The 16,944-nt window shown below is 47.6% G+C and overlaps 2 protein-coding genes across 2 annotated transcripts; both read left to right on the top strand.

Annotated features, from left to right (window-relative positions):
- The first annotated feature begins 2,232 nt into the window (after positions 1-2,232).
- Positions 2,233-3,257, top strand: LOC120395761 (olfactory receptor 52R1-like). The gene has a single exon (XM_039520435.1). The coding sequence runs from the start codon at positions 2,233-2,235 to the stop codon at positions 3,178-3,180; it is 948 nt and encodes a 315-aa protein (XP_039376369.1). The 3' UTR covers positions 3,181-3,257.
- An 11,385-nt stretch (positions 3,258-14,642) lies between these two features.
- On the top strand, positions 14,643-15,590 carry LOC120399611 (olfactory receptor 52R1-like). Its single transcript, XM_039528048.1, has one exon. The coding sequence runs from the start codon at positions 14,643-14,645 to the stop codon at positions 15,588-15,590; it is 948 nt and encodes a 315-aa protein (XP_039383982.1).
- The last annotated feature ends 1,354 nt before the right edge of the window (positions 15,591-16,944 follow it).

Here is a 16,944-nt window from a genome sequence, read left to right as displayed (position 1 = left end):
TCTTCACTAGGTTAAAGAGCATGTCACTGGTATTTAAGATGAATAAATGAAGCTCCAATCATTTTTATTGCTGTTTTCTGTGCCTTCTCCAGTTTTTCAACATTATCTCTGAAATGTGGATCCCGGGACTAGATGCAGTTGGTTTCACCAATACCATGTCAGACGTAAAATCCTCCACCTGCTCCAATTTATCGCTCCCCTGTTTATGCATCCAAGGATCACCTCAGCGCTTTTGGCCAGAGCATCACACTGGAAGCTCACAATGAGTTGGGTGTCTACGATGACCTGAAATTCTTTTCAGGGTCCTGCATCCCATAATACAGTCCCCTAGTCTGTGGGTCAAGCCTGCATTCGCTGTACTGAGAGGATCCCTTTGTATTTGTTGGTATTAAAACATTTTGTTTGCATGGGCCCAGCTCAGCAAATGTTCCAGATCAATCAGTGTGCCTGCCGTGGCCTCCTCTTTGTAACCAATCTGCCAATCTTTGGGTTGTCCACAAATTTTATCTGAGGTGATTTTTTATTTACTTCCAGATCATTGATGAACATACTGAATAGTATTTGGCCAAAAACGGATCCCTGAAGCACATCAAAAAACCAGCCCCATTCAGTGGCAATGGCCCATTGACAACTGCTTTCTCAGATCTCTGTTAGCCAGTTTTTAGTCCACTTTACCTGTGCTCTACTGATATTGTATAGTGTGAATTTTTTTATCTTATTTTTTCCCCTACTGAAACAAATGCCTCAGAGAAATCAAACGCTATTGCATCTGCTTGGTTCCCAGGATCACTCAAAAGTGCACTCTCATTTCAGGATGAAATTGGGTTTATTTGGGAAGACATGTTTTCCATACGCCATGTTGTTGACAGGCATTAATTATACTCCTACGACTTTTTTGTTTAACTAATCCCAGACCAGCTTTTCCGTTATTTCTTAATTTTGTAAAATCTTTTTTTTTTAAATCTTCCCCTTTTTACTGAATACTTTATGTTTAACACAGAACTGTCCTGGATTTGCCTCCCCACCCCGCGCCCTGTCTTTTTGGATTTTTTGGCTCTCCGGCTGCCTCACTGAGTACTTCTGGTTCCAAGTGAGATGTGCGCTTGATCAGTCAGTTCGTAACTCTGGTGTTTGGAACTCTAAGATTCAATTGTAGATGCTGTTTATCGCCATCCTTGTCTTCTAATGGACTGGAAACTATTTCATCACCTCATGTGATTCGAGTATCTTATACTGCTTCTCTCCAAATGTAGAACACAACTATCTCTTGACCACGTCTCCTTTGGGGAAATTAGCTCTTTTGAAACACTAAGTGTCTATAAATGTTACTGGTTCGAAACTGTTCTGTGTTTGTCCATTTAAATGTCATCAGTTCTTTCTTCATTTTGCTCTCCTCTTTCATATGCCCCCTTCTTTGTCTCTTCTCTAAACTAAACAGTCCCAGACTTTTCAGTCTGTCAGCATAGGGCAGCCACTCCCATTCTCACAGCCTGTCTCAGAAATCCCCTTTCTATCTGCTATATCCTTTATAGAGACTGAGTGTCCACAACTCAGCGCGTGTCCAGAGCAGGTTATTCTCCACCCCGTTCCTTAGGCATCCAAACATTGTCTTTGTCTTGGTCATGGCTGTGAATGAGCAACTGTTTCCATGGAGCTCCTCTCAATGACACCCAGGTCTTTTCCCCAAATTTGTTTCTAGTTGGATTTGTTTCTAGTTTATTTTCCCTCTGGTACATGTTTTGTCAAAGCTTTGTTTCTTTTCCAGTCTTAGATTTTGAGCAACTGGGTGAATGGGGAACACCCTACAGCATGGACTCTCTAGCCTGGCTTTCTTTGCATTAAGGAACGATGATGAATAACCAGTATCCACACTCATGTTTCCCACTGGTGCCTCTTAAGGTTTCCCATACCAAGTTCTGTAGGAATTCTTGATGCACGGAACACCATAAAATATGGAATTGGCATTAGTATGATCAGTTGTTCATGATTTATTTCTCTGAATAGTGAAAATGTCAATTTTTCAATTTGTGAAGAGTGAAAAATCTGCCTCACCCTTGAGAACAGGTTCCAGGAGTGCATGTAGTGTCTCATATTAACCTTGTCTCTCCATCCAGGCATTTGTACTGCGAGCATCACCCTAGAACCTTGGCACATAAAGGAAGTCAGGGGGACGTACGGTACAGGCAAGAGACACCGTTCTGCCTCAGAGTTGGACACCTTCTCCCCTACTCCATGTCAGATTCCAACACAACTGACTTCACCAACCCCTCCACCTTCATCCTGCAGGGCATTCCTGGCCTGGAGGTGGCCCATGTCTGGATCTCCATCCCCTTCTGCACCATGTACGTCATAGCGATCTTGGGGAACTTCACCATCCTGTTCGTCGTGAAAATGGAGCAGAGCCTCCGTGCCCCCATGTACTATTTCCTCTGCATGCTGGCTGTCACCGACATGGTCCTGTCTACATCCCTCATGCCCAAAATGCTGAGCATCTTCTGGTTCAATTCTAGGGAGATCGATTTCAGTGCCTGCCTCACACAGATGTACTTCATTCACTGCTTCTCAGTGATGGAGTCTGGGATCCTCGTGGCCATGGCTTTTGATCGCTACGTGGCCATCTGCCATCCTCTGAGACATTCCACCATCCTGACAAACCCCATGGTGGTGAAGATTGGCCTGGCCGTGGTGCTGCGCAGCGGCATGCTCATACTGCCCTATCCCCTCCTGACAAGGCAATGGCCATATTGCAAAACCAACATCATCCCCGACACACACTGCATGCACATAGCCGTGGTGAATCTGGCCTGCGCCGACACCCACATCAGTAGCTACTACGGCCTCTTTGTGCTATTCTGTGTAAAGGGTCTGGATATGTTTTTTGTTGCATTGTCCTATACCCAGATCCTCAGGGCCATCTTCAGCCTCCCCACAAAGGAAGCCCGGCTTAAGACTTTTGGGACCTGCGGCTCCCACCTCTGTTCCATCTTAGCCTTTTTCATCCCAGCTCTCTTCTCCTCCCTCACGTACCGGTTTGGCCAGAATGTGGCCCTGCATTTCCGTGTTCTCATTGGCAACGTGAACCTCCTGGTGCCACCCACACTAAACCCCATCATCTACGGGGTGAGGACCAAACAGATCCGGGACAGGCTGCTCCGGCTCTTTACTCATAAAGGGACCTAAAGTTTTCTCCTGGTGCCCTGGCTCTCAGACCGAGCTCCATGCAGAGCTGGCTGCTGACATGGTGCTGGGACCTCTTCCCTGATTCACTGACTGGACAATCAAAGACACATTAAAGAGGCATTAAACCATTTCCCGATCTTACTGTGCTGTGTCAACGTAACACACTGGGGAATCGATCTGTGTACAACACTTAACACAGGGATCCCATCTTTCTCACTGCTTTTAACTGTACCCCTGTGGGCCTGCACTGTGCCCCGCCCTGCCTATTCCCCCAAGGCCCTGCCCCCTTTTACTTCTTCAAGCAAGGCCCTGCCTCTGTTCTGCCTTTCCTCCAAAGCCCACCCTTGTTGCTCACTGCTCTTCTCCCCATCCCCAGCCACTCACTGGATCATCTCCACCTCCCTGCCCTCAGCCCCCAGCTGGGCTCCCTCTGCAGCCTGACAAGACAAGTAGCCTGCAGCGGATGCAGCGCTGGGGCCTTCAGGGCAATCAGGAGTGGAGAGGGAAGCCAGGAAGCTGTATAAGAGCAGGGTTTACGTTACAGGCGGGAGAGATTGTGCATCAGACGGCTCGTGGGCCCTAAAGCTCAGATACAGACTCCTGAGTGAAGAGACCATTTGAGGCTTATTTCGTTAGCTTTCAGCTCCCTTTTGTTCCTCTTTGCTGGGGGCCTGTAGCAGGCAGGGTCCCTGCATTGGGTATTGGCTGAGAGCCCTTTGTCCTGAGCCAGGCCTCCGGGGCAGGGCAAGAAATAAGCTTTGAAGCTAGGGGAATAACAGCTGAGAGAGGCTGAAGAATAAGCCCCTGTGTTAGCTGGGAAAGCTGGATGCTGGGCATCGGCCAGGGTGGCTTTGGTAGCTGATAGGGAGGGAGATCAGTGGCACAGCTTCCATTAGTCAGCTATTGACACACGTACAGGGCACCTTATCTGGAGCTACAGGGCACCCATTGCCCAGGGGCTGAAGCTGGACAGTGGAGCTGACACTAACATATGTTCTGCGTGATGGTTTTAGTCTCTACATGTATAAGCTCCTTAGCTTCGTTGCTATGCAGCAATATACCCATGTCATGGACAGACTGAGCTAAGTGATTTACTCAACACCACACAATGAGTCGATGCCAGATCTGAGAATAGGAACCAGGAGTCCTGCCCCCCCCTCCCGCGCAGCACCACTGCTCTGGCCATGAACTGGCTTTGCTCCTCTGGGTTGTATTAGATGCAATGAGTGCAATTTGTGTGTCATGGTCAATGGAGTTGCCGTCCTTCTTAAACAGGAGGAATTTATGAAATAGCTAAAAACTACAGCCACAAAAACAGGTTTCCACCCAGCTCAGTCTTCAGCCTTGTCTTGATTGTTTACCAGAGACCACACGCTGCCTGGAACTCTACACAGAGCATAGAACCCAACTATGTGCTGCAAGCAACCAAATCAGTGCAGTCTGTGACTCTGATTCGGGCCTTTCAGTAGCAGCACACTAGACATAATAAATAATCATCTCCATTTAATGCATGGAGAAGCTGTGCCAAGGTCACCCAGTGAATCCGTGGCAAAGCTGGGACTCTTGGTTCTCAGCATGGACCATATGAGCCAGGTCTCAGAGAGAAAAAGCAATGTATAGGCAGCTAGGGATGCATGAGATATGGTCCCAGTGCAAGACACATCCATTCCTGCTGCTTCAGTTTCCCCAGGTATAAAAGGGAGATATCTCATTAGAACATAAAAATGGCCAGACTGGGTCAGACCAAAGGTCCATCTAGCCCAGTATCCTGTCTACTGACAGTGGCCAATGCCAGGTGTCCTAGAAGGAGTGAACCTAACAGGTAACGATGAAGTGATCTCTCTCCTGCCGTCCATCACCACCCTCTGACAAACAGAGGCTAGGGACACCATTCCTTACGCGTCCTGGCTAATAGCCATTAATGGACTTAATCTTCATGAATTTATCTGGTTCTCTTTTAAACACTGCTATAGTCCTAGCCTTCACAACCTCCTCAGGCAAGGAATTCCACAAGTTGACTGTGCACTGTGTGAAGAAGAACTTCCTTTTATTTGTTTTAAATGTGATGCCCATTAATTTCATTTGGTGGCCCCTAGTTCCTAGAATCATAGAATATCAGATTTGGAAGGGACCTCAGGAGGTCATCTAGACCAACCCCCTGCTCAAAGCAGGACTAACCCCAGCTAAATCATCCCAGTCAGGATTTTGTCAAGCCGGGCCTTAAAAACCTCTTAGGAAGGAGATTCCACCACCTCCCTAGGTAACTCATTCCAGTGTTTCACCACCCTCTTAGTGAAAATGTTTTTCCTATTATCCAACCTAGACCTCCCCCACTGCAACTTGAGACCATTACTCCTTGTTCTGTCATCTTCTACCACTGAGAACAGTCTAGATCCATCCTCTTTGAACCCCCTTTCAGGTAGTTGAAATTAGCTATCAAATCCCACCTCATTCTTCTCTTCTGCAGACTAAACAATCCCAATTCCCTCAGCCTCTCCTCATAAGTCATGTTCTCCAGCCCCCTAATCATTTTTGTTGCCCTCCGCTGGACTCTTTCCAATTTTTCCACATCCTTCTTGTAGTGTGGGGCACCAAACTGGACACAGTACTCCAAATGAGGTCTCACCAATGTCAAATAGAGGGGAATGATCACATCCCTCGATCTGCTGGAAATGCCCCTACTTATACAACCCAAAATGCCATTTGCCTTCATGGCAACAAGGGCACACTGTTGACTCATATTCAGCTTTTCATCCACCGTAATCCCTAGGTCCTTTTCTGCAGAACTGCAGCCCAGCCATTCGGTCCCTAGTTTGTAGCAGTGCATGGAATTCTTTCGTCCTAAGTGCAGGACTCTGCACTTGTCCTTGTTCAACCTCATCATATTTCTTTTGGCCCAATCTTCCAATTTGTTTAGGTCCCTCTGTATCCTATCCCTACCCTCCAGCGTATCTACCACTCCTCCCAGTTTAGTCTCATCGACAAACTTGCTGGGAGTGCAGTCCACTCCATCCTCCAGATCATTAATGAAGATATTGAACAAAACCGGCCCCAGGACCGACCTTTGGGGCACTCCACTTGAAACCGGCTGCCAACTAAACATGGAGCCATTGATCACTACCCATTGAGCCTGATGATCTAGCCGGCGCTCTATCCACCTTATAGTCCATTCATCCAGTTCATACTACTTTAACATGTGGGCAAGAATACTGTGGGAGACTGTATCAAAAGCTCTACTGAAGTCAAAGAATAACACATCCACTTCTTTCCCCTCATCCATAGACCCAATTATCTCCTCATAGAAGGCAAATAGGTTAGTCAGGCATGACTTGCCCTTGGTGAATCCATGTTGACTGCTCCCGATCACTTTCCGCTGCCCTCTGTGCTTCAGAACTGATTCCTCGAGGACCTGCTCCATGACTTTTCCAGGGACTGAGCTGAGACTGACTGGTCTGTAGTTCCTTGGGTTCTCCTTCTTCCCTTTTTTGAAGATGGGCACTACAGTAGCCTTTTTCCAGTCATCCGCAACCTCCCCCAATGGCCATGAGTTTTCAAAGATAATGGCCAAAGGCTCTGCAATCCCATCCGCCAACTCCTTTAGCACCCTCGGATACAGCACATCCGGCCCCATGAACTTGTGCTCATCCTGCTTCTCTAAATAGTCCTGAACCATTTCTTTCTCAACAGAGGGCTGGTCATTTCCTCCCCATGCTGTGTTGCCCAGTGCAGCAGTCTGGGAGCTGAGCTTGTTCGTGAAGACAGAGGGAAAAAAAGCATTGAGTAAAGTAGCTTTTTCCACATCTTCTGTCATAAAGTTGCCTCCCCCATTCAGCAAGGGGCCCACACTTTCCCTGACCTTCTTCTTGTTGCTGACATACTTGAAGAAACCCTTCTTATTACTCTTAATATGCCTTGCTAGCTGCAACTCCAAGTGTGATTTGGCCTTCCTGATTTTACTCCCGCATGCCTGAGCAATATTTTTATACTCCTCCGTGGTCATTTGTTCAAGCTTCCTCTCTTGTAAACTTATTTTTTGTGTTTAAGATCAGCAAGGATTTCACTGGTAAGCCAAGCTGGTCACCGGCCATATTTACTATTTTTTCTACACATTGGAATGTTTTTTTCCTGCAACCTCAATAAGGATTCTTTAAAATAGACTCCTTTCCCCCTCATGTTATCCTGTCTAGTCTATAGAACATACATTACAATTCTGTTTATTTCTGAGGTAACGGGCTATGACCTGTACGCTTTTATGTATAGTCACTTAAAATCTTTCTGTACTTAATAAATCTGTTTTACATATTTGCCCTAAAACAGAGTGTTGTTTGAAATGCAGAAGGGAAATCTCCTCAGGAAATGGAGTTGGTGCATTGTCCTCTCCACACTGAGAGAAGGGCGGACTGGGTAATAAACTTCCACTGGACAGGCTCCAACAAGGGGAAAATGGTACAGCGCTGGGGTCCCAGGCTGGGGAGCTGGGGGGAACTGGCTGTAGCCTCGCTATTGCTATTGGGTGGCTAGTGAAAGCATTAGCTTTCACTAGCTAATATGGCTGTGTAAGTGCAAGACCTGGAAAGGATAGCGGCTTCCCATAGTCTCATAGTGTGAAACGGAGCCCAGACTGGTATATCAGAGGGATCACTGGTATCCCAGTTCCAGGTTACACCCTGGGAAATTCATCACACCCACCCAGCGAACGGACCCTCCTAGACCATGAGTCCATTGCCCTCTTGTCATGAACTCAGTTACTGAAGGGGAGATGGTGGTTACAGTAGGTAAGTCAGGACTCCTGAGTTCTGTCTGTCATTCTCTGTGGGACCTCCGCCAAGTCACGTCTTCCTTTGCCTGAATTTACCTCTCTTTATAATGGGGATATGTTCATAGGGACTTTACCAAGCTAGGAGTTTTCAGGATCCATCAATGAAAGGTGCAGCACAGTATGATATTAGTTCTTGATAAGAATTACTGATTTTTGATGTCTTAGCGACAGTCCTGTATGCCTGTAGAAAGTGCTTGTGTGTCCCCTCAGTCATCTCCCTCCAGATCTGTCTGTCTGCTATCTACCTGGGCATTTACAGGGTATCAGACTCTATGGAGGCCTAGGCATTATCCCTAGTTTTCTTCCTAATCAACTATAATTTTCAAATATGCATAAATACACAGAGCAGCCAATTCCTCTCTGACTCAGTACAGAGCCCAAGAGTTCTCATCTCCCTTTGGGAAGGTCCCTTAATTACTGTTTACTCCTGAAACTGGATAAATAGCACAGAAGCGCAGACATGGAAAGAAAGACATTGGCTAGAGTGTCTCTGGTCTTCAGCCTGTTAACATCCAGATGCCACTTCTCCTCTAGAGGCCGAGCAAATCCCACTGGGATTGCACGGAGCTATATAATAAACGGTGCATACCCCTATTTTTATTTTTGTTGACGCAGCTGCTGGGGTGAGAGAGGTGTGGGACTGGGATTCCCAGGGAAGACACTTCCACTGCAAAATTCACAGGTACCCATCTCTAGCTGAGGAGTTTGTTCTGCACAGCCATTAAACATCTGCTCGCCACAGGGGTGAGTTTGCTCCAGTATCACTGCCAAATGCCGTTCCTTTCTGTGAACATCCACCCACCCCTGCCAATGGCCTCACGCCCTGAGGCGGCTGTATTTGAGTGGCACAGTGGATGCTTCATGATGAAAGGTGTTAGTAGATGTACAATACAAGGCCAAATTCAGAGGCCATGCACTGTATTTTGCTCATGCCCCACCGAAACAAAATTTCCCTTGGAGTAAGAGCTGAGTAAAGACCTCAGGAGCCAGATGTGTGTTAATGCACAGACACTGTCAACTCCTCTCCCCTTGCATCTCCAGGCTCTGGCTGTTAACTGGGTTGAGTGGGGGAGGGAGGGAGTCGTTACCTGACTTTTATATGCTGAAAATCATTGAGGTGGAAGGGCACTTCTCTGGAATAATTATAGGAATTTTTCAACATGGACAAGACATATTCTCTCCTAGCTTCATTTGAGACATGAGATGAACTGTTATGCCTTGTGTTCTGCTTTGTATTGTGTTTCCAAACACAATTAAGCCAGAAGCAGACACCCAGCATTGCAAATATAAGTCCAAACAGTTAAAGTTTGGCAAACTTGTAAACAAAAGAAAATGAGGTCTCCCAATTGAAGGGGTCAGACAGCCTTAACTAAGGGTGCCAGCAGAACTATCTATAATGGCCAATCCATTGGTGAGTACCATTCAGCTAAGCTGTTAGCTCCAGTAATGTCATTGGGACAGAGTACCAGAGGCCAAATAGGTATAATGTAAACTATTTTCTTTATCCGTGTTAGATGTTTAGATTTTCAATGTAATTAAATGTCCAGTTGTTCGTGTTTTGTGAAACATAGTAGATACAAATGCCTGATCTACTTTCTTTGTCATAGATTCATATGATTTAAGGTCAGAAGGGACCATTTGATCATCCAGCCTGACGTCCTGTATAACACAGTCCATTCAATTTTACCTAATTACCCCTGAATCAAACTTCATAACTGGTATGTGACTAAGACCTGTTCCACTCTAGGATTTTACAGTATAGAATCATAGAGCCATGGGGTTAGAAAAGAATGAAAGGGTGGGCTAGTCTGACCCCTTGCCAAGATGTAGGATGTGCTGTGCCTAAACCATCTCAAAGAGATTTCGTCCCACAACCTTTGGGACACCTCCAGCGAAGGAGTTTCCACAAGCACCCAAGGCATCTGGTCCATTTTCCTCCCATTCTTTAAAGTTAGGAAGTTTTTTTCTCAGATATAATCTAAATCTGCTATGCTGGAGTTTGAACCCACTGCCTGTTGTCCTGTGCTCTGCAGCAAGAGAGAATAACTTTCCTCCATATTTCTTATCGCAGCCTTTCAAATATCTGAAGACTGCTCCCATCTCCCCCTCAATCGCCTCTTTTCCAAACAGGGCACAAATGGTTGCTTCGGCCCTTGCTCGCATGGCTTTCCTTCTATCCCTTTGATCATCGTTGTCACTTGCCTCTGGATCCTTTTCAGTTTCTCTACATCCTTCCTATACATTGGTGACCCAAACTAGACACAATACTTCAGCTGAGGCCTAACCAGCGCCGTGTAGATGAATAGTATCACTAGACATGATTTGCATGTTATGCTTCCATTATTATGACCTGTAGTGGGGCGGCTACCCGACTCCATGAGAAAATGGGCTGGAACAGGCCAGAGAGACTGTGCAGACTGGCAGCCAGTCAGCAAAGGCCTGTGGAGAGCCAGTCAGGACAAAGAAAGAGACAGCCAATCAGGGCCAAGCTGGGCCCTATATAAAGGCTGCCTAGCAAAGGAGAGGGCAGTCTCTCCCTGATTAGCAGGGAGGAGGACTAGCTCCTGAGGTAAAGAGGTAGCACCTTGGACAGAGCAGTGCTGGGCAGGCTCTGGGGAGCAGAGGAGAACTCCGGCCCATTACCTGCCAGGCTGTGACCCCTGACTAGAAGGGCCGAGAAGGTGCAAGGAGTCAAAGGGGAAGTGTCCTAGGGAAGATAGTCGGACAAGAGGGTAGAAAAGGAGGGCAGAGAGGCTGCTGCTAGAGGGTCCCTGAATCGGGACCCAGAGTAGCGGGTGGGCCTGGGTCTCCCCCCCCACCCTGTTGCACTGCACCTGACCATGGAGAACGGTGGCCGAGACAGACGGCAACTTGCCCCTGAGGTGAGGGACTAGACTTTGGGGTTGTGGTTGGCCACTGAGGCAGGTGCAAGCTGAAGGGCTGTCATTACTCCCCCTCCCCCCAAAGGGGGTGAGAGTGGAGTAGTAGGCACTGCCAGAGTCAGTGTCCTGAAGAGGATACTGCTGAGCGGGGAGCAAGGCAGTTCCCAAAGCAGCAGAGCAGACAACGGGCGAGACACCACGCGCAGAGGGCGCTCCACAGTTGATAAGAGCTAATTCCTGGAGCAAACCTCAGGAGGCACCAGTGGTGGTGACTCAAGACCCTGTTACAGAACCTCCCATTGCATTTGCCTTTTTTGAAAAAATCCCCCTGAGAGATATAGCTATATCAACCTAACCCTGGTGCAGACAGCATGAGGTGAACAGAAGAATTCTTCCATCGACCTCGCTACCACCTCTTGGGGAGGCGGATTAACCGCGCAGATGGGAGAACCCCTGCCGTCGGTGTAAGTAGTGTCTACCTTGAAGCTCTATGGCAGCACTATTGTAGCTATTTAAGTGTAGTCAAGCCCTCAAGCAGATCTTCCAGAAAAGCATCCAGTCTGGATCTGTAGCCATGTGGAGTTGGAGAATCCACCACTTCCATTCTCAGTGTGTTGCAAACGTTAATCACGCTGAGTGTTAAAAACTTAGCCCTTATTTTCAACTGGAATTTGTCTGGCTTCAGATTCCAGTGACTGGGTCCTGCTTTGCCTTTCTTCACTAGATTAAAGAGTACATCATTGGTATTCAAGTTGAATAAACGAAGCCCCTTAAGTTACTCTCTCTGACTGGCATTTTCTCCAGTCTCCAATCATTTTTGTTGCTGTTTTCTGTGCCTTCTCCAGTTTTTCGACATCATTTCTGAAATGTGGAACCCGGGAGTGGACACAGTTGGTTTCACCAATAACATGTGCAGAGGTAAAATCCTTCCCCTGCTCCAACTCACCACTCCCTTGTTTATGCATCCAAGGATCTCATCAGCGCTTTTGGCCACAGCATCTCACTGGGAGCTCACGATGAGTGGGTTGTCTACAATGACCCCTAAAGCCTTCTCAGGGTCCTGCATCCCATAATACAGTTCCCTAGTCTGTGGGTCGAGCCTGCATTCCCTGTTCCAAGAGGATCTCTTTGTATTTGTCTGTATTAAAACATTTTGTTTGCATGGCCTCAGATCACCAAATGCCCTAGATCAGTCAATGTGCCTGCCCTGACATCTGCATTGTAATCAATGTGCCAATCTTTGGGTCATCTGCGTATTTTATCTGCAGTTATTTTCTATTTGCTTCCAGATCGTTGATGAAAATATTGATTAGCAGTGGGACAAAAACAAATCCCTGCAGAACCTCATAAAAACAGCCCCATTCACTGGCAATGGCAAATTGACAATTACATTCTGAGATCTGTCAGTGAGCCAGTTTTTATCTATTTTTTGCCTGAATTTTTCCCCTACTGAAACAAATGCCTCAGAGAAATCAAAGTCTATTCATCTGCTTGGTTCCCTTGATCAATCAAAAGCGTACTCTCATTTCAGGATGAAATCGGGTTTATTTGCAAGTTGTGTTTTCCATAAACCATGTTGTTAACTTGCATTAATTATATGCCATATATTAATTATATGCCTATATTTTTTTAATTAATCCCAGACCATTTGTTTCTTAACTTTGTAAAATCTTTTTTTTAAAACTTTCCCTATTTTTATTGAATATTTTACGTTTAACACAGAACTGGGCTGTATTTGCCTCCCTCTCCCCGCCCCTTTTTTAGTCTCTCCGGCTGCCTCACTATGTACTTCTGGTTCCCAGTGAGATGTGCACTTGATCACTCAGTTTGTAACTCTGGTGTTTGGAACTCTAAGATTCAATTGTAGATGCTGTTTATCGCCATCCTTGTCTTCTAATGGACTGGAAAGTATTTCATCATCTTAGGTGATATATGTTTCTCATACTGCTTCTTTCCGAATGCAGAACCCAACGATATCTTGAAGGTATCTACCTTTCCTGCAAGACTAACAAACTTTGTTTCTACCTCAAAGAATTGCCCTAAACCTTTTCTAGGATTTCTTTTGTTCTCAATATACTTTAATAACCTCCTTTTTGTGATCCTTAAACCTGCCAAGCAAGGATTTTTCCATGATGTTTTTAGCATCCCTTATCAAGTTTCATAAATTCCAATTTGTGTTATTTGCTCTCTCTATTTTCCTTTTCCCCCATTTGTTAAATATTCCTTCCCATCCTGTCCCCCCACAATTGCTGCCTTCACGTTGTCAGTAAACTGGGTTTTTGTCCAAAGTTCTCTACTTTCTGGACTAGTGGCTTTTTGCCAATCTAATAAACTCTTCTTCAAGGAATCCCAATTTTCCTTCTCATTTTTTCTCTTCAAATGTTTCCTCCCAATCAGTTTTACTGACCTTTGGCCTTTCCTTAGCCTGTAGCGGGGTGGTCACCCTGCTCCGTCCCTGAAGCAGGTAAAACAGCCCTGGGGAGCCAAGAGTAAAAGCAGCCCTGGAGAGGGCTGTGGCTGGGAAAAGGAGTGAAAGCACCTGGGTAGCTGACCACAGGTGGGGCAGCTCAATCAGGCCTCAGCTGGCTCGGAGAAGAGGGCTGGGGACCAGGAGCTGAAAGAGTCTGACTCCAGCCCTGGCGTGGGAAGGGTTAGCTGTCTGGGAGCGAGGAACCTGAAGCGGAGCAGTGCAGGGGAAAAGGGCAAAGGGATCTGGGGAGCTCCAGCCTGGTAAACCTCCAGGCTGCAGGCTTTGGTGAGCACCTACAAAGGTCCTGGGGCTACAGAGGTGCAGCTTGGGACTAGGCAGAGGCAGCTGGTCCAACCCCCTTGCCAGTGAGGAGTGGCCTTGACAGACTGCAGTCTGCCCCAGGGAGCGGGGGCTGGATGATGAGTGGCAGTAGCCACTGAGGCAAGGTGGGGATAGAGGGTTGGGGTTTCCCGAGGGAGAGGAGACCCAGAATGTGGGGGCATTGCCAGGGGGCAGGACCCCAAGGTAAAGGGGCACTGGGGTCCGGAAGGGACACGGGGGCCAGAGTCCAGGAGGAGGCGCTCCATATGCTGGAGAGCTAATTCCCGAGATGACGAGCAGGAGGTGCCATGCTGGTGAGTCATCGCCTCGCTACATAGCCCTTTTGAAACACTAAGTGTCTATAGATATTACTGGTCGGGAACCGTTCTGTGTTTGTCCATTTGAATGTTATCAATTCCATTCTTTATTTTCTTCTCCTCTATCATATACCCCCTTATTGGTCTCTTCTCTAAACTAAACAGTCCCAGACTTTTCAGACTGTCAGCAGCCTCCCCCATTCTCAGAGCCTGTCTCAGAAATCCCCTTTCTATCGGCTGTATCCTTTATAGAGACTGAGTGTCCAGAAGTGAGTGTGTGTCCAGAGCAAGTAATTCTCCATCCCATTCCTTGGGCATCTGAACATTGTCTTTGTTTTGACCACTGCTATGAATGAGCAACGGTTTCCATAGAGCTGCTATAAGTGGGCCCAGGTCTTTTCCATGATGTGAGATCTAGTGGGGATGTTTCCCTCTGGTACATGTTTTGTCAAAGCTTTATTTCTTTTTCACTCTTCATAACAGCCCCCCTATAGTGCATGTAGTGTCTCATATTAACATTGTCTTTCCATCCAGGCATTTGTACTGCGACCATCAGCCTAGAGCCAGAGAACATTAAGGAAATCAGAGGAACGTATAATACATGCAGGAGACTCCATTCTCCCTCAGTGTTGGACACCTTCTCCCCCTACTCCATGTCAGATTCCAACACAACCGACTTCACCAACCCCTCCACCTTCATCCTGCTGGGCATTCCTGGTCTGGAGGTAGCCCACGTCTGGATCTCCATCCCCTTCTGTGCTATGTACGCCATAGCCATCTTGGGGAACTTCACCATCCTGTTCGTAGTGAAGAAGGAGCTGAGCCTCCGTGCCCCCATGTACTATTTCCTCTGCATGCTGGCCATCACTGACCTGGTCCTGTCTACATCCACGCTGCCCAAAATGCTGAGCATCTTCTGGTTCAGTTCCAGGGAGATCAGTTTAAGTGCCTGCCTCACCCAGATGTTCTTCATTCACTGCTTCACAGTGATGGAGTCTGGGATCCTCGTAGCCATGGCTCTGGATCGCTATGTGGCCATCTGTGATCCCCTGAGACATTCCACCATCCTGACAAACCCTGTGGTGGCCAAGATTGGCCTGGCCGTGGTGCTGCGTGGTAGCATGCTCATAGTGCCCTATCTCATCCTGACGAGGCAATGGCCATATTGTAAAAGCAACATCATCCCCGACACATACTGCACGCACATGGCCGTGGTGAAGCTGGCTTGTGCCAATACCCACATCAGTAGTTACTACGGCCTCTTTGTGGTATTCGGTGTGAGGGGTCTGGATGTGTTTTTTATTGCTGTGTCCTATACACAGATCCTCAGGGCTATCTTCAGGCTCCCCACAAAGGATGCCCGGCTCAAGACTATTGGGACCTGCAGCTCCCACCTCTGTTCCATCTTAGCCTTTTACATCCCAAGCCTCTTCTCCTCCCTCGCATATCGATTTGGCCTGAATGTGGCCCTGCATTTCCGTGTTCTCATTGGCAACGTGAGCCTCCTGGTGCCCCCCATGCTAAACCCCATCATCTATGGGGTGAGGACCAAACAGATCTGGGACAGGCTGCTCCAGCTCTTTACTCATAAAGAAAACTGAATTGTAATCCTGGTGCTGTAGAAGTCAGACCGACCTGCATTCAGAGCTGGCTGGTGAGATAGTGCTGGGCCCTCTTCCCTGAATCACTTACTAGACAGTCAAAGTGACACTGAATCCTTTCCTGGCCTTACCGTGCTGTGTCAACATGACAGACTGGGGAATCAGTCTGTGTACAACACTTAACACAGGGTTCCCATCTTTCTAATTGCTTTTAACTGGACCCCTGAGGGCCCATGGCCTGCCCTGCCTATTCCCCCAAGGACTGCCCCCTTTTACGTCTTCCAGCAAGGCCCTGCCTCTGTTAGGCCTTTCCTCCAAAGCCCACCCTTGTTGCTCACTGCTCTTCTCCCCATCCCCAGCCACTCACTGGATTATCTCCACATCCCTCTCTCCCACACCCAGCTGGGCTCTCTCTGCTCTGGGTCTGGGAGAGGAGCTGCTGCAGCCGGACAAATAGTCTGCAGTGGATGCAGGATGGCTCCTTTGTTCCTTCACCACAGCCCTGTTATCTCTTCCCTCTCCTCTGGTCTCCCCTCTGGAACCAGGGTTTGTCTTTTGAAAGCACGAGGAGGCAATACCACCTTATGAAGGAAGGGGGCGTAATTCCTGACAGTGACAAAATTGTCCATGCTGCTAGCTGTGAGCCCTGCATGGCTAAGCAGGGGGTAGATCCTACCTTAGAGAGTATAGAGTTATGTATCCTAGGAGAGGGCCCAGATAAGGAAACTGGGGAAGGAGCTGGGGAAGTACAGGAATGTCTCCTCACTGGTCACTTGGGAGAGGATGACCAGGAGAGAATGTCTGGTTCAGCATCTGTGCACCCAGGCACTCAACCTGTGGGTCAGGCTTTGAGAGGGAACCGTGTAACTGACCTCCCAGAGGGGACAAGAGGTCGATCCTGCTGAAAATGGTTGTGTATGAAAATGCTAATGACCCATTAGACAGAGGGGAGGAAGTAATGCCGTGGACTGGTAAGACGTGGAAGGCAGCTGTGAAAGAGCTGCTGAGAGAAAACACACCTCTTAGCCCAGAGTTCACAGATCACAAACCTCTAGGGAATGGAGGTGGGGAAGGTCCCAGTGCTTGGAGTGGGGATCTCAGGGAGAGCACAAGATGGGGGAGGGTAGGCTTTTTGTATTTGCATAACCCTGGGGTTGAGAAGCAGCTCCACAGAGGGCTATCCAACATGCAAAGTGCCCTTACATCCTTACCTCACCACATCCTGGAATACCAAGACCCAAAAGATGACCTTAGACTGAGATCCCTAGTGAAGGGGACACTGAGGGGAAAGGAAACCCAGTAAATAAACACAGGTTAAGGATCAGGATGAAGGTGAAAGACACAAAGGGTATTG

Source organism: Mauremys reevesii, linkage group 1 (genome assembly GCF_016161935.1).
Source record: "Mauremys reevesii isolate NIE-2019 linkage group 1, ASM1616193v1, whole genome shotgun sequence".
Classification (NCBI taxonomy): domain Eukaryota; kingdom Metazoa; phylum Chordata; order Testudines; family Geoemydidae; genus Mauremys; species Mauremys reevesii.
Note: the sequence above shows the minus strand (reverse complement) of the source record. Positions and strands in the feature narration are given on the sequence as shown.